The 21,713-nt window shown below is 40.2% G+C and overlaps 2 protein-coding genes across 5 annotated transcripts; both read left to right on the top strand.

Annotated features, from left to right (window-relative positions):
• The first annotated feature begins 703 nt into the window (after positions 1–703).
• Positions 704–13,542, top strand: LOC137099644 (SWI/SNF-related matrix-associated actin-dependent regulator of chromatin subfamily E member 1-like). Of its 4 annotated transcripts, none has more exons than XM_067476754.1 (11): positions 704–800; positions 1,396–1,453; positions 2,446–2,489; positions 4,279–4,377; positions 7,287–7,367; positions 7,898–8,029; positions 8,480–8,651; positions 8,877–9,049; positions 9,162–9,263; positions 9,515–9,773; positions 11,488–13,542. In XM_067476754.1, exons 2-11 carry the CDS (start codon positions 1,447–1,449, stop codon positions 11,835–11,837), a joined length of 1,419 nt encoding a protein of 472 aa, XP_067332855.1. In that variant the 5' UTR covers positions 704–800; positions 1,396–1,446; the 3' UTR covers positions 11,838–13,542. The 4 variants fall into 4 exon arrangements, with proteins under 4 accessions (XP_067332855.1, XP_067332854.1, XP_067332857.1 ...); XM_067476753.1 differs by having other exon boundaries at positions 7,287–7,379; XM_067476756.1 differs by lacking the exon at positions 4,279–4,377.
• A 152-nt stretch (positions 13,543–13,694) lies between these two features.
• Positions 13,695–21,558, top strand: si:dkey-283b1.7 (von Willebrand factor C domain-containing protein 2-like). Its single transcript, XM_067476757.1, has 3 exons — positions 13,695–14,632; positions 15,911–16,040; positions 18,673–21,558. Exons 1-3 carry the CDS (start codon positions 14,258–14,260, stop codon positions 18,912–18,914), a joined length of 747 nt encoding a protein of 248 aa, XP_067332858.1. The 5' UTR covers positions 13,695–14,257; the 3' UTR covers positions 18,915–21,558.
• The last annotated feature ends 155 nt before the right edge of the window (positions 21,559–21,713 follow it).

Below are 21,713 nucleotides of genomic sequence, written 5' to 3'. Positions count from 1 at the left end.
ATTGTGCCAAACAGTGTGGTTCCACTCTTGGTTAAAAAAACATTTGCATGCTGAGCATGCTGAGTAATTTGAATGAAAGTCCAAAGTACATTTGAAGGCGTTGAAGTGCATCAAGTAAGATGCTGAAAATCTATTTCTGAGCGTTTAGCAGCAACTCAATTGTATTTTGTATTTACAAAACTTTTCTTTGTCCTTTTGTCAGATGAAAACGCTCAGCTTATATTTAAAAAATAATTAGTCATATAAATAATTATTCTTCTAAATAAATATTCTCCAACTTCAATTTGCCGGCTTAATAATATGCATATTGATGTAAATCTAAATCTTTAATATACCTTTAAATAACACTATTAGCAGAGCTGTCTGAATACACAGTATTTTTTCACTGGTGGGAAACTTTGAACTGAATAATTGTAATAGGTTTTTCATGATGTAACCATTGAATGGAAAAATCATTTCCCAAAGCCCTGGAACTTTTGTATTTAAGGCAAATATCAGAAGACTGAGTTAATCAAATTAAGTTTAAGTTTAAGCCAGTCTCCTGTTTGTGTTGTCCTCCATGTTGAATTGCTAGCAAAATGAGGAACTGTTCTCCCAAAGGTGCTGCAACGTTAAAAATAACCACGTAATGTGATTTATTTGGAGCATTAAAGTTATTGACGACTAATTAACTTTTAGCGCTGGTAAATTCGCTTTTATTCTGACAAACCATTTCCGCCGGTTCTAACAATATGACTTCCGGTCGCTGTATGAAAGGCGGAAAAGCGGCCCGATAGAGGGAACAAAGGACGACTGAGTGGGTATGTTTACGTTTTTACCAACACAGTTATTTGAAAATGGTATATTTTGCCATTTCTAATGGTTGGTTGGATAAAGCTTTCAAATGTATTTGGTTTACTGTTTGATTATTTAGTTAGTCAGGGTGGCTAATTTACTTCCATGTGCGTAGTACTAACTGCTCTTGTCTGTTAGCCTAACGTCACGTTAGCTTCAGCACCATGGTTTGTTTAATTATCCTGCTTTAATGTTATTTTGAACCCGTCTGTATTTTGTGTATATGGGCAATTATTAGTTGGGGAAATAGCACCCCCCCCCCCAAAAAAAAATACATTCAACTAGATGTCATTTTTAATATTTCCATTCGGCAAATACTCTTTTGTCTCTGTATGTTAGCAGGTTTGGCTAATGGGACAGGCCCGTTACGCTTGTGTTTGATCCCTTTTAGCTATTTTTGTTATTGTCTTCGCTATTGCTGATTGGACATTTTTACTGGTTTAGTTTAACTACGTTGCTACTTCTACTACTACTTTAACGAGTGCAGTTGGTAGGAGGATTGTACTTAGGTTAATTTGTGTGGCGGATCCTCACTTTCTTCTCTCTTGTTTTCTCATGCAGGTAAATTACTATGGAAGTAGCCTGCACCCTTTAAACCAGTGTTGACGCACGATGTCAAGTAAGTAAACATTATTGTTAGTAATAACACTTTCCTTGGTTTGTTCACAATGATGTTAATGACATTGTTAGGGCAGTGAGCATATGTGACAGATTTGTAAATAAACATCCATGAATAATACTGGCTACTGTGATTTAGTAGCATCCTTTAGAATAAACAGTAACTTCACTGAAAATGCCACAATATCAAAATGACAATAAACCCTGAATCTCTGATCTATGTGCAGTCAGTCAGAGAAATGAAAATATACCTTCTATGGTTACGTCCGAATAACATGCACTCACCATTTCTTTTGCAAAGCTTCACTTTGTCATCAGTAAACATTTTTATTATATCACCAATATTACCAGTAACTGAGTCAAAAAATTCTTGTTTCAAAAATATTTGTCGGCGTAATAGTGTTTTATGTGAGATAAGAAAATAAACCGCAGGTCAAATTATATTAAACTTCAGTATGTCATAGGTGCAGCGATATTCTATAGTTGAAGTTGCTTTAGAAAGTCATTAGATTCCTTCATATTTTGCAATTTTAAGTGGATAATATTGCCCAATTTGCCCATTATGGTATAATAAACTGTCACAGCAGAATTTTTTTGTTATATAATATTTGTAAAAGATTATAGACTGAAATTTTCTTTTGCAAACGGGGATCGAACCACTGACCCCGTGGTCTGTGGACAACTGCCTTTGCCAAGATGCAATAGCGTGTTCACTTGCGTTTTAAATTTATCTAAAAATCCTCACAGCTGTTTTTCATTCTTTATTTTCATCCCTAATTTAAATTATATGCAAAGACATTAATGAACATAATATTTGCATTTTACCAAAGAGTGGAGTTGACTCCACTTTCTGTCAGGGCTAAATTCAAATAAAGAGGCTACCGATTTAGTTGATTGCTTGGATTCACTATAGATTAATTAAATCACTGTTGTATTTGATTGTTGTATTAAAAACTGACTAGCAGTTGTTCTCTTTTTTTCCCTCTTGGATAGAAAGACCATCTTATGCCCCTCCCCCTCCCCCTGCCCCAACAACAGTAAGTGTCCCACTTAATTTCTGATTCAATATTCACTGTTTACTAGCCAAAGGCCTGTGCTGTCTCTGTCCACTCTTTTTTTGCTTCTTTTGTATATCTTTCTTGCTGTCCCTCTTTTTCAACATTTAATGACTTTTATTTAGTTTCTTTCTCTCTGTCTGAACACAGAGAGGTTTCCACAAACCTTGTTCAGCTTTCCATAATCACTGTCACTCCTGCCTTTGCTTGTCATTTCACCAGTATCTTTAGGTCTTGTTTAAACTGGTCAGCTTGGCTTACATGGATTTTATGAAGTATAATTGGTGCCAAATGGCAAGTTTTCTTAATTTGATTTGAAATCTTAGACCTTTACAACATTAACATTTACAACAAGAATTTCGCATCTTCATTGTTGTTACACATATAGAATATATAGAGTTAAAGAGTCAACACTGTTGCTTTGATCCGTTCCATTGTTAATTCAGTCGCTGAGCACAACATTGTTCAGTCGGGCAGTTGCATGATTTACTAAATGTACAGTGCATCCAGGAAGTATTCTGAACTTTTTCCACATTTTGTTTTATGATATAGCCTAATTCCAAAATTGATTCAATTCATTATTTTCCTCAAAATCCTACAAATAGGACACCAAAGAGACAACGTGAATGAAGTTTGTTTGAAATCTTTGCAAAGTTATTAAAAATAAAAAACAAAGAAAATCACATGTACATAGATATTCACCGCTGCTTAATACTTTTTTGAAGCACTTTTAGCACCAAATACAGTCTCAAGTCATTTTGAGTATGATGCTACAAGCCTGGCAACACTTGTTTTTGGGCAGTTTCTCCCGTTCTTCTTTGCAGTACCTCTCAAGCTCAATCAGGTTGGATGGGGAGCGTCGTTGCACAGCCATTTTCAGATCGCTCCAGAAATGTTCCATCGGGTTCAAGTCTGGGCTCCGGCTGGGCCACTCAAGGACATTCAAAGAGTTGTCCCGTAGCCACTCCTTTGTTATCTTGGCTGTGTGCTCAGGGTTTTTGTCCTGTTGAAAGATGAAACGTCACCCCAGCCTGAGGTCCAGAGTGCACTGGAACAGGTTTTCATCAAAGATCTGTACATTGCTGCATTCATCTTTCCCTCTATCCTGACTAGTCTCCCAGTTCCTGCCATTGAAAAGCATCCCGACAGCACTATGCTGCCACCACCATGCTTTACTGCAGGGATGGTAATTGCCAGGTGGTGAGCGGTGCATGGTTTTCTCCTGACATGACACTTGGCATTCAGGCCAAAGACTTCATTCTTTGTTTCATCAGACCAGAGAATTTTGATTCTCACTGTCTGAGAGGCCTTCAGGTGCCTTTTGATAAACTCCAGGTGGGCTATCACGTGCCTTTTACTAAAAAGTGGTTTCCGTCTGGGCACTCCACCATTCAGGCCTGATTGGTGGAGTGCTGCAGAGATGGTTGTTTCTCTCAAAGGGTCTCCTTTCTCCACAGAAAAACTTTTTGGAATAAGGCTGTAGCATAACAAAATGTGGAAAATTAGGTGCTGTAAATACTTTCTGGATGCACTGGAACTTGTTGCAAATTTCAGGTGTAACATTCACATGATTGTCCGCCTGCTGACTAGTTACCCTTTTTGTTTTTGTTTTTTTTACCTTGCATGATGATGCCACAGAAAAAACAAACAAGTTTAAACTTTTTTTTTTTCATGTTTCCCGCCCTTTTCACTTATTTGTGTTTATCCCTCTTCCTCCTCTTGTTTGTGAACCATTACTCATTCGTGTTTTGTCTCATTTGTCTTCCATCAGCAAATGCCTTCCACCCAAGGGTTTGTGGGCTACAACCCTTACAGCCATCTGGCGTACAACAACCTCCGACTGGGAGGGAGCTCCGGAGGCTCCAGCAGGGTAATGAATTGATGCAGGGATTTGAAATGGAAGATTGAGAAAAGGGTGATGGGTTTGGGATAAAAGGGAGGGTAATAACAACATGTCTTCGACTGAATATTGGCCATAGATATGAGGGGAAAATTGAATTACAGGATTGTGAAAAGGCATAGAAAGTAAAAGCTAATACAAACAGAAGCTGCTGGGGTAATATAATGAAAAAGGGATTAATGTTTTTTTTTTTTTTAAACTGGAGATGGAGACAGATTTTATAGCTGTTAAAAAGCAAATCAGCAGTTTGTACATTAGAAAATATGCAGCTGAACAATGAAGTGTTTGAACAGGAAATAAAACAAAGTGATTCAGAGTGATCAGTAAGTTTAAGGTTTGGTTTAGGCTTTATTCAATGCATTATTATTGATTTTAGTTAAAATGGGTTTAGATGAATGGGTTTGATTTGTGCAGTTTTAAGCTGATAATTTAATTTAAAGTCCACTGTTTATATTTGAAACGGCTGCCATTGTTTTCCAAATCAAAGTGAAATTTAGTAGGGATGACGTCTCGATGCAGGATACTGAGAGTATTTGCTAATAAATTGTAATTCCACCCTAAGACATAATTATATTGTACAAAATATAGTTTATAGTACATAATCAGTGATGCTCTTATTAACAAAGCAGCAGAACAAGTAATGTAATATTTGCATGTGTTAGATCACAATGGTTGTAGGGCAAACTATTTGAAAATTGTTTTGGTGATGTGCTGGGTGAAATAAAACCAGTGTCATTCCGCAGTAAACATGAAGATTCAGCAAGCAGTCCCTCTAGGTTTTTGTGAACCTTTTTATTTTTGTGTGTGTGTGTGAGAGAGAGAGATTGTTGCACACTAAAATGCCTGCAGTAATTTTCTGGATGAATTAAATATTCCACAATCACCATACAGATGCTAATACCAACATTGAGTTTTCTCTACTCACATTTGGTTAGTTGTCAGCCAGCAGCTGGGATTATTTTGTTCAAATGCAATAATCTGTTGCCAAAAAACTATTACAAGCAAATTACCTAGACATAGCTCCACTGGATGGTAAGTTTTTTTTTTATTGTTGCAAAACATGTTGTCAACACAGATGTTATCCAAATTTATGTGAATTGCCAGACTTCAAGTTGCGATGTCACACAGGTGGAGTTGACCAGAAAAGTGCCAATTTGGATTCTTCATGGCAACGACTGCATATTTTGAAATTAAGACATGTGCATGTGTTTTTTAATTGCAGAGGTCCATGGCACAGACCAACACACTTATTCAGGGTGGTTTTAGCATCTGTTTGACATTTAGTCATTTTACAAGACGCTTTTATCCAAAGCCGCCTTCACGTGAGTTGACGATTGTAAACGGTGTTAATTACACCTGATGTAGAAAATGTCCAAAATGATCATTTAGCACTTGCAATAGATCAGTCGGTGAGGCCATTGTGAATTGTCACGTCTGCATTTCTTTAGGTGTGTTTTGCGGTAGAAAAGTGTTTGTCAATGACTTTTGTACGTGTTCCACTACAAGGTTGTATGCAGTGTAAAACAGTGTCATGCAAAATTTCAGGCAGAAGATAATGGAGTATCTTCAGCAGTAACGTTTGCAGACATCCATTTTCCACTAGGAAGCCTTTAAAAATCAGTCAGCATGGCCCTGTTAATGATCTCTCTGTTCATTCAAACTTTCACTCAGCTGCTTGTTCTTGTCTGCAGTCTTTGGTTAATTATGAACCTGGTTACACATAGAAATGGAAAAGAAATTTGCAACAAAAATCTACTCGAGGAAATCAGATTTCCCTAATCTCCTATCCCGATTTCGGAAACCAGGTTTCCTGTTTACATGGCAGTTTAGAAATCAGTTTTCCAGAGAAAGCTGACTGTAACCTGGTTACTTGAGTCCATGTAAACACACTGAATAACACCAAAACCTTGTTCTTGTTGTAGGAACACGTCGTATTAACATAGCAATATAAGAGCTATGCACTTCAACCTGTGCTCAACAACATCCTTCTGCAGAGACACTCCTATTTCCACATTTGACCCTCAGTTATGAAAACAAAGACATGATGGCTCCCAGGATGCAATAAATTAAAAAATAAAAAGTACTTTTCTATGTAGTTGGCTATTACATGAAATTAAATGTATTGATATTGTTTTGCTTTTATTAATACTCCCTGTGTTTTGCCAAAAGGCCAGATGATTGCCCTTGTTGTTAAAGGTAATTATGTCACCTTTTACAGTTAAAAATAAAATATGATAGCCCTTAACTACATGTTATAATAAATTGTAGTGTTACTACATTAAAACACCCGTGAAGAGTAGTGACACTTGGTTTGTGTCTCTGTCATAGCAGAAGCATCTTCATTGTTACAAACAGCTCCCAAGGCCTTGATTTGGCCTGACATTGAACATTCTGGAGCTTTAGCAAGGCCATTTGTCAAAATACATTCAAATATATTTATTTGAATCTATCACACCGAACTTTGAGACCATTTTACTTTTATATTTACCTTTCGTGACCCTTTACATTTCACTACATTCATGATGGATAGAAAATCATGCTAAACACTAAATTTGATGTAAATAATTCACCCAACTTCCTCCCTACATTAGCTTTCTTTGTCTATCATTAGGTGTTATGTACACCATAACGTGACTACCCCTTCTTGCTGCTACAATTAATATTCATCCATACATGCATGTCAGTGAATTGATGTCCATTATAAATGCCTTGTCCTGCTGTCATGTTTACATGTGCACCTCTATTGTCAAACCTCAAATCAGCTGTTGGTGTATCACGTCTGTCTCTAAACCGAATCCACTTTTCTGTTGTTCATCTACATAGCTTCCATCTACTCATTCACACTTATCTCCTCTTCTCTGTCCATCTTCCTTCCACAGAACTCCTCAGGCATCACCGTCCCAAAGCCTCCCAAACCTCCAGACAAGCCACTGATGCCTTACATGCGGTACAGCCGGAAGGTAAGCAGGAAGGTAAGACACCCATCCACGGTGTCTGCTTTTACTGCTTGTCCTCCCCTCCCCTGAAAAAGTTGCAGGGGTTTGAGGGTGGGAAACAGCTAAGCCATGACGCCTTCGCCACCACTTCAGTCACTTAGCAGAGACTCTTCCCTCTGTTAGCCTGCTGGCTTTGAGTAGCCCTTTTGTGTTTTTCAGTGCTAAAGTTTATTCCTTCTCTGCTTCTATTTTCTAGACCTGGAAATTTTAACCCTCAATGCTGCTTTAAGATTAAGTTTACTCTAGATATTCACATTGATGTAAGAGTGGTGGTTCTGTCTTTTAGAGAGATGTGTTTGATTGATTTTCCACCCAGACCTTTTCCAGATCCTCATATAATTTAATATTGTTTGAGGAGATACAGCCACTTTGTTTCCTTTGCTCTTTTCCTTTCATATTTCCCCAACTGCTTTTGCCTTGCCTTGTAGTGGCTATCTGCTATTATTGTATATGGCTGATTCTCCTGCTCATGTATGTGTGTTTGCACATACAAGGTATGGGACCAAGTGAAGGCATCCAACCCGGACCTGAAGCTGTGGGAGATTGGAAAGATCATAGGAGGGATGTGGAGAGACCTGACGGATGAGGAGAAGCAGGACTACCTGAATGAATATGAAGCTGAGAAGGTGAGTCACCAAATAGTGCTGATGCTCTCTAACAATTTATTTCAAAGGACAAATCCTCAGTTAGTTGGCTGTTACTAGGTCACAACATACTGTAACAATCATAGATCAAAAGAAAAACATTTTAGATTAATTTTCATTTTCTGTTACCACTTGAATGCCAGCACAGCATTTTGGTTCCAGGTCAATGTAAAGCCCCCTTCAAAAAAAACAGCATTACATGGGGTAAAGGTTTCGTACGTAGAGAATTCGGGTTGGAGCTTTGTTTTAAGATATTAACAAAATGTAGATCACACCCCAAAACATAACAACAAATGCAATGTAACATAATTACACTGGCAGCTCAGTGTGTAGAAAATCAGGCTGGGATGCAGAAGTCTGCATGGTCAAATTTGCAATATGTAAATATGCTCAGTGAAGACAATAAAGATCTTATTCTTTTCTCTCTTACAGATTGAATATAATGACTCTCTGAAGGCCTACCACAACTCACCAGCTTACCTGGCGTATGTCAACGCAAAGAACCGTGCTGAGGCTGCCATGGAAGAGGAGAGCAGGCAGAGGCAGAGTCGGATGGACAAAGGAGAACCATACATGAGCATTCAGCCTGCTGAGGACCCTGATGGCAAGTTTGACACACAAATCTCTGAAAGTCCACCTGTTTAGATGTCTGATGATGATGTGATTAATTGCTTAATAACATGAATAGAAGCAAATGTTTGCATACTGGCTATGGGAAATTAAAAAACTTCATTTGTAAATTGGTATAAATTGGCATATTTACCCGTTTTCTTTTCCTAACCTTAAATAAGTGTCCCTTTTTTTTTTTTTTGCCTTTTCACCCATTCAGACTACGATGATGGTTTTTCAGTGAAGCATACAGCAGCTGCTCGCTTCCAGAGGAACCACCGGCTCATCAGTGACATCCTCAGCGAGATTGTTGTGCCTGACGTTCGCTCCGTGGTCACCACAGCCCGGATGCAGGTCCTTAAGAGGCAGGTTCAGTCTCTTATGGTACACCAGGTAGGTTGACGAGCACAGTCCTCTTAAAAAGGGTGTCATGATCATAATGACCTGTGTAAATTGAGAACAAACAAACCTCATAGACAAAAACACAATGTGTTAATCGTTGCAGAGGAAGCTAGAGGCAGAACTGCTACAGATTGAAGATCGCCACCAAGACAAGAAGAGACGATTCCTAGAGACCACAGATTCATTCAACACTGAACTTAAGCGGGTACAGCATTTTCCCTTATAATTACATATGTGTAATTCAGATGTCCAGATAACTAAAAATCCATCCATTTAAAATAATGTCCAATAACAGTGATGTTTTATTACTTTCTAAAATATTGCGGATATGGACTCAGCAGGACAAAGATTACCAACGATGTAAAAGATCGAGGGAGCAGTTACCTACTCTGGCTGTTCTCTTGTGGTAATACATGAATGTTGAAATATTAAAGTCATTGTCTCCTGTTTACCCAGCTGTGCAGTCAGAAGGTGGAGGTGGACATGGAGAAACTGGCAGCAGAGATGGCAGCTGCGGAAGAGGCAGCAAGGCGCCGGGCTGAGGAGAGGGAGCGTGAGGCGGCAGAGCAAGCAGAAAAAGCTGTCCAGCAGGCTCAGCAACAGCCGGAGGCAACTGGGAACACAGCTGCAGAACAGAGTACTGCTAACACTAGCAGCACAGCTAACCCCACCTCAGGGACCAAGGAGGAAGACAAGCCCACACCAATGGAGACAGGTGCCTGAACATACTCACAGCATGTTGTTTTTAGTGCTGCAGCTATATATTATTTCATTAGTTTAGTAATTAGTCAATTATTTCACCTTTATTCCTTTTAATCAACATTTTATTGCTGAACTTGCAGAATGTCAAAACTAAACCCTCACTAAAATACTCACTCTACATGCCATTACATTCTGTATAAAGAATAAGTATTTGTTGTAGGGGTTGTGGGGGGGTGGACCCTATGCCAGATGTCATTGGGCGAGAGGCAGGGTACACCCTGAAAAGGTTGCTGGTATACAGACAACCATTCACATTCATCTTCACACCAATATGAAATTTAGAGTCAACAATTCTCTGTCATGTCTTTGGACTGTGGGGGGAAACTAGAGTACCTGGAGGAACCTCCCCCCCCCCCAGTACAAGGAGAACATGCAAACTCCATGCAAAGAGGCTGCAGTCAGCCAGGGATTCAAACAGGAGACTTTCTAGCTGTTAGGCAGCAGTACTAACCTCTCTACCACCGTGCTGGTAGTAATGCTGCGGTTTAATTTAGCAGCAAAACGTTGGGTTACTTGACGTAATCCCTGGTTCTTGGATAACAGAGTGAAGCGCTTCACTATGGGAGTCGCCTTGGCAGATAAAAACCATGAGAGCTCCAATGACACCACGTCTGTCAGTGACAGACAGGTCGAGCGGTGCTCCAGGCTCCGCCCTCATCTTATAATCACGACCAACCCGCCCCTCAGGTGAACAGTGGCAGCGATGTTCATCCGAGCCTACTGCAGTCGTTATTACATTGGTAAACCACACCGGTAAGCAACTACAAGGTAGCTACAGGAGCAGCTTGCCCTGATGTGGACACCGTTCCCCAAAAAAAGCGTAACCTTAAGTTCTTCTTGCGAAGCTGCTTCCCAGCATATTCCAGGCTGAACCCGGAAAAACTGCGTTCGCTGATGAGCTCCTTTACACGTAGTCTTTTTAAGCAGGTTACTGCTGCCTCCATCATGCTGAGGGAGCTTTTAATAGCGCACAGGATAAAAAGCGAGAATGAGTTGGGAGGGGCGGTCGGCCGTGATAATAACAGGAGGGTGGTGCCCGGAGCTCAACCTGTCTGTCACTGACAGACCTGATGTCATTGGAGCTTCCGTAGTTGGCCAAGGCCAATCCTGTAGTGAGACACCAAGCAAATGTTTAAAAAAGACCTTAAAAGGACCCATTATAACATTCAACACAACAAAAAGTCTCTAGAGGAAATGATAGGCTTAAAATACGAATGTACAGCTTTGATGGTGCTGGAATGCTGCTGTGTTTCACGTGGACCTGTGTATTGTACAGAAAACTGCTTGGGTTTATATGGCTGCATTGAAAGCAGTGTCACAGCAGAAGATTGGAATTATTAATCAAGTTACTAATGCTGTGCATTCCTCTAAATATATTGATTGATTGTGTTGCAGTTTGACAATCACGGGAACTTAATAAAGAAGAGCTATAGCAGGGGCGGTGAACTATGAGCCTCGCAGGCTGCTGCGCTGCTTGTTGTTTGTCCTTCCACTGCCCCCTGGTGATTACCTGGGTCATGTGTGTTCAAATAATCAGAAGCTGGAAGCTGAAAAGAAGCTTTTCCCGGAGAGTTAATTTTACCACTCGAAGAGAAATGTTTGTACATATGCTGAGATAAGAATTTGATCAGAAGTCAATGTCTTTTTCTCCCTTAATTTTTTTGCAGATGAAACCCCTTCAGAGCCTTCATCTGACCCCCAGCCTGCCCCACCACCTCCCTCTGACCCCCCCTCTTCTTCCGCCGATAAAGCAATACCCAGTCCTGAGCCCCCCAGAGAGAGCAGCACTCCTAGCAGCAGCACCCCCAGTGATGAAGGCAGCAACAGTAGCATGCCTCCTCCCCCCTCAGACAGCACCTCTGGGGTAGCAGCCCCAGATCACCCGGTGGCCCAGGAAAGCAGCCCTAGTGCAGCTAACCCCAACATGTCTACACCACCAGTTCCCCCTGCCCTAGAAGAACCAGCTCCACGTTCACTACTGCCCCCCAGCCAGAGCAGCCAACAGTATGAAATGTAATAGTCATTTAGATCCACACTGGTAGCTGTAAAAGTTCTCCTTGTGCTGCAGCTCTCCTATGTTTCTTTTTCTGGAGCTGAATCTGTGCAACAGAACACACGTTTAGAATGAGGGCTGAGGTTCTGTTAGTGACGTCAATAAATAGCTAACAGATATTTCACCAGACTTCATGCAGGGCTTCATCCAGCATCATGTAACTGGACCCAACAATAAACTGTAGGGGAGTTATTAGAATATCGGAATAATCTGAGTAAGCTTCTTTTAGCATGTCTGCTTTGATGTGAGTGAATTCATTTTCACCAAAGAGTCTAACATTTGACCCTGACTGAGTTTGTGCTCCAGGCATCAAATCAAGTCATTCCTCTTTTGTAGTCATGGATTTAGATTTTTTTTTCCTAATTGGGTCCAAGCATCAACTGGTGTAATCAAGTATCACTTAACTTCACTATTACTGCTGTACTGCATCATCCACAGTCCACTTTTTAATCCTCAAATAGCAGCGGGGCTCTTTTGTGTGTATTTTTTATTTTTTTTTTCATTAATCCAAACCTTGTTTTAAAATGTTTCATATTCACTAACAATCAAAACCCAAAGATATTCCATCAATATTTATATATGATACAAATGAGCAGCAAGTTCTCACAGTTCAGAGCCTATATCTTGGGAACGTTTGTCACGCTCATTATTTTTGTTTGAAAATTAATTTAAATGACAAATTATCAAAGTCTCATCATCACCATACCACTGTGGCAGGATATATGTACATTGTAGTCTGACTTGGTCATACATCACAAACTAAAGGCAAAAGGAGTAATGGGTTCAGAAGTTGACTATAGTGATGACACATTTTCATACATACACACACTGTTCAAACGTAAACCTCAAATAAATTCCACTGTGTAGAATTTGTACTGTTTAATATGACGACTATGTCTGAGCATGTACATATATCTTTATAATAATCAGTCTTGATATGTAAACATGCAAATAACCCCACCTCCCCCTCCCCAACCCCATTCAGAATTTTGTAGTTTCTCAATTTGTACATGACTCAACCACTACTGTTACTTTATCTTGTGTTTTTAAAAATCTAGAGGAAGCTTTTAGAAAAATAGATAATACAAATTCAGCCTATGTTATTGAAGCTGTACTTGCAAATTAGATCCATCAGTTTGGCTGGGTTTGACACATCTTGCTAATGATCCTTTCCGGCCACGTTTTAATAATTTGTGCACCCAAATCCTGCATGCGAAACTAAATATAAACCATAATCCTTACTGACAGAGTTGAGGCAGAGTAGAGTGTTGGATGAAGGTGTTCAAGGTGCTTTTTTTTTTTTTTTTTTTTTTTTAATCTCCGGAAGAGGATTTGACTTGCATTTAGAATAAATAATAATGTTTAATGTTTTCCTGTATTGATATTTCTGTAGGAACAACTGACACATACTCAGTTCTTAGTCTGTTAGAGCTTCTTTAAAAGATGGAGGCTATTTTAAAAAAAAAAAAAAAACTACACTGCATATTCCTGTTAACACAGCAAGAGTGAACGCTGCCCTTATCCAAATCTACCCTCAGTCACTTCTACATTTACAGGACTGTTTTTCTTACTTGAATCGGACAGTTTTTGTGAAAAGGCTTCTGTTTTTTGCATCTTTCTTTTGTACCCTCTGAACTTACCTCTCGAAATAAAGATTTCTCAGTCTGTGGCTGGGTTGGTGTTTTCTGTCAGACCAGCAGGTGCTGGTAGTCATTTAGATTTTACTTGTTACTTGGTGTAAAGCTGATTAAATGAAATGTTTTATATATTATTGCTATGCTTAATCTGTATATCTAAACCATGCATGGTAAAACCATGCATATGAAAATAAGATTATGGAATTAATTATAGAAAATAAGTGAAACTGAGTCAATACAGTACAATACCCTAAGCTTGTGTATACAGGCTCCAAATATGTGATCTGCTTCACTATTGTGAACTAAAAACTTTAGCCTCCATTCATTAAAAGTTTAGATTAGAAACTTAACCCTGATTTCCATGTTGGTGGTTCCAGGAGGAAGAGTTAGTTGGTTTTGTCCACTAGAGGCTAAAATATTAATCTGATTCCAAAGTGACATAGATGCTTCTTTATTTCCTTCTGTCTTTTTTCACCTACAATACGTTCTGTGTGCACAGCTTCTACTTTTAAAGAGCCAAATACACAGGACTGACATATTCTCCTTGGACACCCATGGACTGACATGTCCTCCTTGGACACCCATGGGCTGACAGATGAATGAAGTCCTGAGCTGCTCCACACCGGAGAGACCTGACGCGCATGTAATGGGCGTCACCGGCGCCCCTCACGGTTGAAAACGAAGCTGCCGGAGCGCAGCGGCTGCACCTCATACACACATCGTGTCGGTGCAGGTCACCTGTTCAGCATGACGCACCGGCACCGCGCGCCCAGCTGCCTCCCCGTCGCGCTGGTCCTGATGCTGCTGCAGCCGCCGCTGCCGCCGCACGCGGAGTACTCCTCCAAAAGCGACTTGGACTATGAGTTCGGGGACTACCGAGGGAAGTGGTGCATCGACGATCACGGCTTCGTCTACGGCATCGGAGAGGTTTATTACCCGAGCCCCACGGCGTGTCCGTGCACGTGCACCGTGGACGGTCCCGTGTGCGTCCGGCCAAAGTGTCCGCGCATCCACCCCCGTTGCACGCGAATTCGCTATAAGGCATGTTGTCCGGTGTGCGAGGCTATGGCCAAGGTGTGTGTCTACGGGGGCAAAACGTACCGGCTACTTGAGGAGTTCAGGGTGAGAAAGATCCAAACTTTAACACCCGCTCTCACCCCACCCCCTCCCCTCCCCTCCCCTCCCCCCTCCTATCCCAGTCCACGGCCCCAGAAGGAATAGCGCATCTAGTGACACTCACCTGTCTGTAATAACGTCTCTGGAGCTACTTAATGATGTTTGTCTAATATCGTTAGGTCCATGATGTAATAATAATCACGTGTGGACCTAAAGGTGTCTTGTAACCAACAGTAATCATGTTTTACTGCATGTGATTGTGTTGTGTGGCTGCATTATGTCACACACAAGAGAATACACATGCAGTATTATATTACAGCCGCTGCTGTGATAGCTGAACAGTGTCTGGTCCCACGTGTCTTTTTAGTATTTAGACACAAAGGACATTGGGACAAATGTTGAAAATTATGTTGACATGCAGCTCAGTTTGTGGCAGGAAAGTGCGTTGTATACATCGTCTCCATGAGAAAAATAACATCACATGGCCACTTTAATCCAACCTTTATATATAATTTTATAACTACAAGAACATTTTCAAGAGGAGCCAGAGTTTTTGACAATACATATTGTTCAGCAAACAGACACTATATTATGTCTCAGTGCAAAACCTAAAGCTTCACAAATCAATATTTTTTAGATTACCAAATGAAAAATTCAAAACCAAATCTGAAGCTACCCTCAGCTCCACCGAAGCAGCTACTTAGGTCAGTACTCTTGTTTTTTGCCTATTTCTACTTCCCCTGAGTAACCAATAAATCAGTTAATGCAGGTTGAAAACTGACCTGATAAATAATATTTTATTAATAACGCAAAATGGTTTTATGGAGAAACCTCATGTAAGAAGGACACATCACACAATAGTTTTTTTTTTCTACATGTACATTTCATAACAGCACATGTTGGATAGTGGTTATAACTTCAAATGCCTTTACTTTCTTTCCCCGACAGAAACAATGCTGGGATGTGTAGAACTGCTGTGTCTTTATAGTATTAGTCTTTGGTTTTGTTGTCAACAAACAGCCCCCATGTTGGCACACAGCCACATGCTCAGACTGTGTTTATGTAACTGATGGTGTATTAGACAGTCAGGTCAGCTGTGTGTGTGTGTGTGTGTGTGTGTGTTAGGCTTTGAATGACCACTCGTGTGAATGTGGTTCACCGGTGTGGTCACATGATCATCAGACTGAGTTCATTGTATCTGTTGGCCTCTTGTTTACTGTAATGACACCAGTGATTGTCCAATCAGCTCAAGTTGAAGCTCTTCATTGTAATTTTGTGTTTCAGTTGTCGAGGTGTGAGCGATGTCGCTGCGAGGCTAACAGAGAGGTCTACTGCAGTATCTCAGACTGCCCCGCCCCTCATTGCGTCAACCCCACCTATGAACCCAACCACTGCTGCCCCATCTGCAAGACTGGTGAGACTCCTGCAGTGCTGGGTTTGCACCGAAGTACTTTATACTTCAGTCCTCAGGGTGTCAGTTATGGTCGCCGTCCCAAGACCATAACTAATATTTCGGATCCCACATTGCTATTAAACCACAATTTCTAATAGCTATTTTCTAATGAAAGTTACAAAACTTGGAAATGCTCCTACAAGTCGATTAGCCACTGTTTCAATGGGGCCTCTTTTGGGGTCAACTTTGTACACAACATACCTCATAATGAAACTAGGAGATGACCATAAAAATATAGTCCATATTTACACTATTTAGGGGAGATTTTCATTTCTAAAGGATTTAAAGTCACAGTGGGTGCTGTTCTTCACATCCTTACAACCTTTGGTGACAGTGGGGCCGATGTGAAGTCAGTGAGTTTGACTTTTGACCAACAAAATCTAATCAGTTCGTCCTTTAGTTCCGGTGGGCGTTTGTGTAATATTTAAAGAACTTCCAGTGTTTATCCAGGATCAGGGTGAAATATAATATTCTCAATCCATTCTCAATCCATTCAAAATCTCATAACTAACAACAGTTTAATCCAAGTCACCATCCACTCCCATCCCTGCTGCTACAGCACAGCAGGAGCCAAACCACATGTTTGTGTATCCTGTCGCACCAATTCTCTCTCTCTCTCTCTCCACACACACACTCACACTGAGATTTAAGCTGATGGTCCCTGTCACTGGCTGTGTGTCTTCACCCTGCAGCTCTCACAAGCAGCATGGTTACATCATTTCACACACCCCTGCAACTTACAGAGCCATGGCTGTTACGTCACACATGTTTCCAGTGCCATTGGCATTACACTGTGTGTGTGTGTGTGCGTGTGTGTGTGTGTGTGTGTGCGTATTTCAGCAGGGATAATTATGGATAGGCAAAGTACTTCAGCAATTAAAAGCATCACTTAAGTGATTCTTTATGACCACCTACATAAAATCAACATGAACATTCTATCTGCTCCTGTATGAGAGTTGTAGTTTTTATTTTTACATCTGCTCTGCTGGACAGACAGTGGGACAGATGGTTTGGTTTGTTGCGTCATTGTGTTTTTTTATTTTTTATTTTTTTTCTTTTCCGCCCACTGCTGCCAAATTCCCTCACGTCAGCTGTGTTTTATCAAACTCAGTTGGAGCTGGCATCAGATGAGCTGTGCTTCCTGTTATCCCGCTGACAGGTGCTGGTAATTGTTTCACAGGTAGCTGCCAAATAAAGGAAAACCCCATCTGTGAATCAGAGACGCGAAGAATATTAAATGCAGGCTGTTTGAGGCACTTTGCTTACATGCTATTTGTACAATGTAAAAAACTTCTTCAGTGGAAATATCATATATAAAGGCAGGTAGCTTTCACTGTAATTTAAGATATTTCACTGAAAACATTGTCGCTTGAACAAACTTAAACTAAAAAAAAAAAAACAGTAACTTTTTAACAAGTACAGCACAGCTTCATTCTAACCCTTTCTGTAGCACAAATGATCCAAATAACACTGTCAACTCAACAAAGAACTTCATCAGAGAGAAAATGTGAAAGGTTTTACTCAATCACCAAACCTTTAAACCCACTGAACACGATTCACCTGCCGAAAAGAGATAGAATGGAGAAACCCCCAAATCAAATAGCAACTGAAGGCTCCAGTAAAAGCCTGGAAAAGGACCAGAAGAAGAAACCAACAATTTTAATGATGTCAGAGAGTCACAGGCTTGATGCAGTTACTGCAAACAAATATTAAGCTTATTTACTTTAAAAGTATTTAAGTGTTCTGATACAAAAGGTGTTCATATGTTTAACATATCTAGAAGTGAAAACCAAAAAAATAAATTTCTGTATCTTCATCCATGTTTTTATCATAAACCAAAAGGACTTCAGACTACAACAAAAATAAAGGAACCGGCCTTTTTGCTCCAGTACTTTTGGGCACTGTTTGTTATTTATTGGATATAAAGGGGAATAGTCTTATGTATTTGGTCATAAACCAAAATATCTTACAAATATAGATAGAAATGCAGAACATGCCAAAGGGATTTTTTATTTTTGGGGGTCCTTTCAGCTTAACCCATGAGTTCAGTGTCGCCACAGCGGATCATTGTCCACATGTTGATTTGGCAGTTTTTTACACCGGATGCCGATTTCTACCGGGCTTGGACCGGCACTGCTCAGCTGGGGAGGGGAATGGGCTGTTGGGGGTTCAGTGTCTTGCCCAGAGACACTTCGACATATAGCCAGGACCAGGGATTGAACCATTGAGCCTGTGGTCCATTACAAACTGAGGTACAGACTTAAGTGATTACAGTGCATTATCCTGATGGGATAATAAATGCTTTTAATGGATTCCATAGCAATCTATCCGATAGCTATTGGCAAAAAACAAAAAACAAAAATCAATCTCACGGTGACAAATGTTCAACGCATTGGTGGCTGTGAAAGCCGTAGCCTTTATCCTATGAGGAGCATTATTCTCTGTTCAACATGTCCTGGCAGCCTGTCCAAGTCACTGGGACATTTCAGTCTTGACACACTGTGACTCCACTTCTCCGACTTAGTTAAACATAAAAATTTTCAGTCTTTGTGTAAGTGTGTCGTGTCTCGTACTATTTTTCTTGTCTCTCCAGGTCCCAACTGCTTCGCTGGGAACAAGGTGATCCCAGCAGGGGAGCGTGTGAACCTGGATGAGCAGACAGTGTGCTACTGCACCTACCGGGATGGAACGTGGCACACCAATCCCCACGCCACCTGCGAGCAGCGCCCACAGCCAAGCCCGACACCCGGTGCTGGCACCAAGCCCCCCAGCGACGAGGGCGCCAGGGGCAGAGGACGCAGGCCGTTTATTCCCAGACTGGATGTGATACCGTAACGTTTGAGCGAGGTCAGATCTGCTCTGCAGGTCCTGTCCAAACATTTCTGCAACATCGTGTCTGTTTTCCACCAGACACATTTCTCATGTACAGTAGTTTACAGTTGTTGCAACATTTGTGTAATGTACCAGAATAAGATAAAAATCAGGTTGTTTAGATACAGTTTCATCACTGTAGTATCACATGATGTCTTTTACCCTGAGTGTTCTTAATAGTATAATTCTCCTTCTGAAGCCGTCACTGTGGAGGTGAGCTGCTCAGTGAGGACTGAGGTTGTGTGGCATTAAGAATCTCCTCAGTATTTCTCATGACACCACACAACCGATGTTGTGCATGATGAATTAATATTTGTCTTTGTTTTTGTCAGATGATATTGTGATGATCAAATAAGGTGCACTAACTTCTGAATACTACATTTATTCTCAAATTTTTATTTTTACTGGGTCTGTGGTTAGACAAAAAAAAAGGGTTAAATCAACCTTAGCAGACCAGTGTCTACCAGCAAGCTCTTCTTTCTCCAACTGGGATTTCTTGAGAGCAGGATCCTATAATTAGGGGTTTTATATAAACCAGGGGTCACCAGCCTTTCTGAAACTGAGAGCTACTTCTTGGGTACCGATTAATGTGATATACACTGTATAATACAACCCCAATTCCCAAAAAGTTGGGACGATGGGTGGAATGTAACTAAAAACAGAAAGCAACTATTAGCCAATCTCATCAACGCACATTTTATTCACAATAGAATACAAAGCAACATATCAGATGTTGAAACACACATTTTACCATTTTCATGGACAATATTAGCTCATTGTGAATTTGATGGCAGCAACACATCTAGCTAATATTTTCCATGAAATAGTAAAATGTCTGTGTCAACAGCTGATATCCTGTTTATGTTCTATTGTGAATAAAATATGGGTTGATGAGATTTGCAAGTCATTGCACTCTGGTTTGATTTACGTTTTACACATCCTCACAACTTTTCTGGAATTGCCGTTGTAGAATAACTGTTGGAATGGGAACAATAATCTGTTTTTAACATGTTTTCAGCATCACAGTAGTCCCCCACAGTTCATAGGTTCAGATGATGTCATTTGGAGGAGTTCAGGAGGGGCAAGTGGACCAATAACCTTGTTGGTATGAACAACCAGGTGACATCATTGTAACTTTAAAACTACTAATTTAATGTCATCTAGGGGAGTTTTTCAGCTAGAAGTTGAGAAGTATCACAATGCATAAAATGCAGAGCGGCATTTAATACAATTCATATGCATATACGCTCCCTTATATATAACCCCAAATATAACTACAGGAGGATGAAGCTGCCCTTTAGGAAATGTTTCAGTGAGTGTTGAACAAGCAGTGGCAGGGTGGGTGGTTTGGGGGGTAGATAAGGAGCAAAACAGCCTAATCATCCTATTTCCAGTTTTGTGTATTTAGGCTTTTTCCTAGATCTTTTTAAATTTAGTATTTTTGTCACAGCGTAAACACTATAGAAAATCATTTGCATTAAACTTTGTCAGGCCAAATATTAGACATTAAGACAATCAGTAGCTGGCAATAATGTGTAATATTTAATTGGCATTTATTAAGCTAAAATCTGTTGTTCTTCCTCTTCTATATCATTATAAAGAGAATATATAATTAATAAAATAGGCTTAACTTGCCACTTTAGGCTAAAGGAACACAAATACTAACTTAATGTGTTGGGGATCGTCATTTAGTTTATACCTTCATGCAGTAAAATGTTGGTGATATACAGTTAGTGACTGAGGAGAATCAAGTGTTGGCCTACTTTCTCTGTGAGGGTCCTGCTGGTTTCCCTCTGTAAGCAGACAAATCTAAGTGAACCACACACACACACACAGACAGTGGTAATGTGTATGTAAGAAGAAAACCAGATGTTTTACAAACACTACCTGGACTGTATAAATGGTCTGGACCTGAAGTATTTGGACATTTAAATCTAACTTGCTCTTCAGGCTCTGTGCTTCACATTTAACTTAAAATAAAACACATTCGGAACAGAGTCAATTCTGAACTTTCATTTGAGGTTTACACTAATATAGATTTAACCCTTATATGCCTTAATGGGGTTTTTTTTGCCTTTGTTTTCATGACTTGCATGGTCGTCCCCTTACTTCTCTGAACATATAGAATTAACTCTAAACTGTGAGGCCAACCTGTTGTAATGACATCTGCCGTGTACTTTTAAAGCCTTGAAACTGAGACTTGACACACAGAACCTTTAAATCCACGAACCTGCAACTGTCCAAGTACTTGCGCCTGTGCTGTGCTAATGTGACATTGTTTGGCAGCTTGGTTTGTACGTGGTAGATTTTCTCAGTAGTAAATATTTTGATTTTGTTGCCCATCATGCATCTGTAAACTCACTTTACTGATAAGCACTTTCCTCTGTTGAGAAATGTCTCATCCACCATCTCGTCATGTCTGGTGTTTAGATATTCGTTGGCCCGTGTTTTAATGTTGGAGCTTCAATCAGGTTGTGATACTCTCAGTTTCAACTCAGGTTTACTCTACATGCTTGTTAAATGTTAGTATGTGTCCTCTGTATACATCTTTAGTTACTGTGTAATAACTGAAATAAATGGAAACCGTTGAAGCAGGTTGTTAAAAACAGCTCAGACTTGTCACTTCAACAAATCATCTAGTGTTGGCTCTGAGTAACGGCATTAGCATCAAGCTACATTAACCCGTCCAATCCATTACTTACAGGAATAGAAGCACATATATCCATAACAGTAAAATTATCTCAGATTTTAACATTTTAACCA

The sequence above is a fragment of the Channa argus genome, chromosome 15 (genome assembly GCF_033026475.1).
Source record: "Channa argus isolate prfri chromosome 15, Channa argus male v1.0, whole genome shotgun sequence".
NCBI classification, from domain to species: domain Eukaryota; kingdom Metazoa; phylum Chordata; class Actinopteri; order Anabantiformes; family Channidae; genus Channa; species Channa argus.
Note: the sequence above shows the minus strand (reverse complement) of the source record. Positions and strands in the feature narration are given on the sequence as shown.

What these genes read in the sequence shown, in the direction of transcription:
- LOC137099644 (XM_067476753.1), top strand. An exon ending in GCCTGCTGAGGACCCTGATG is followed by an intron (nt 8,652 to 8,876) that starts GCAAGTTTGACA and finishes TCACCCATTCAG; the next exon opens with ACTACGATGATGGTTTTTCA. An exon ending in GCCCACACCAATGGAGACAG is followed by an intron (nt 9,774 to 11,487) that starts GTGCCTGAACAT and finishes ATTTTTTTGCAG; the next exon opens with ATGAAACCCCTTCAGAGCCT.
- si:dkey-283b1.7 (XM_067476757.1), top strand. Translation starts at nt 14,258, where the DNA reads ATGACGCACCGGCACCGCGCGCCCAGCTGCCTCCCCGTCGCGCTGGTC. An exon ending in GGCTACTTGAGGAGTTCAGG is followed by an intron (nt 14,633 to 15,910) that starts GTGAGAAAGATC and finishes TTTGTGTTTCAG; the next exon opens with TTGTCGAGGTGTGAGCGATG. An exon ending in CTGCCCCATCTGCAAGACTG is followed by an intron (nt 16,041 to 18,672) that starts GTGAGACTCCTG and finishes TTGTCTCTCCAG; the next exon opens with GTCCCAACTGCTTCGCTGGG.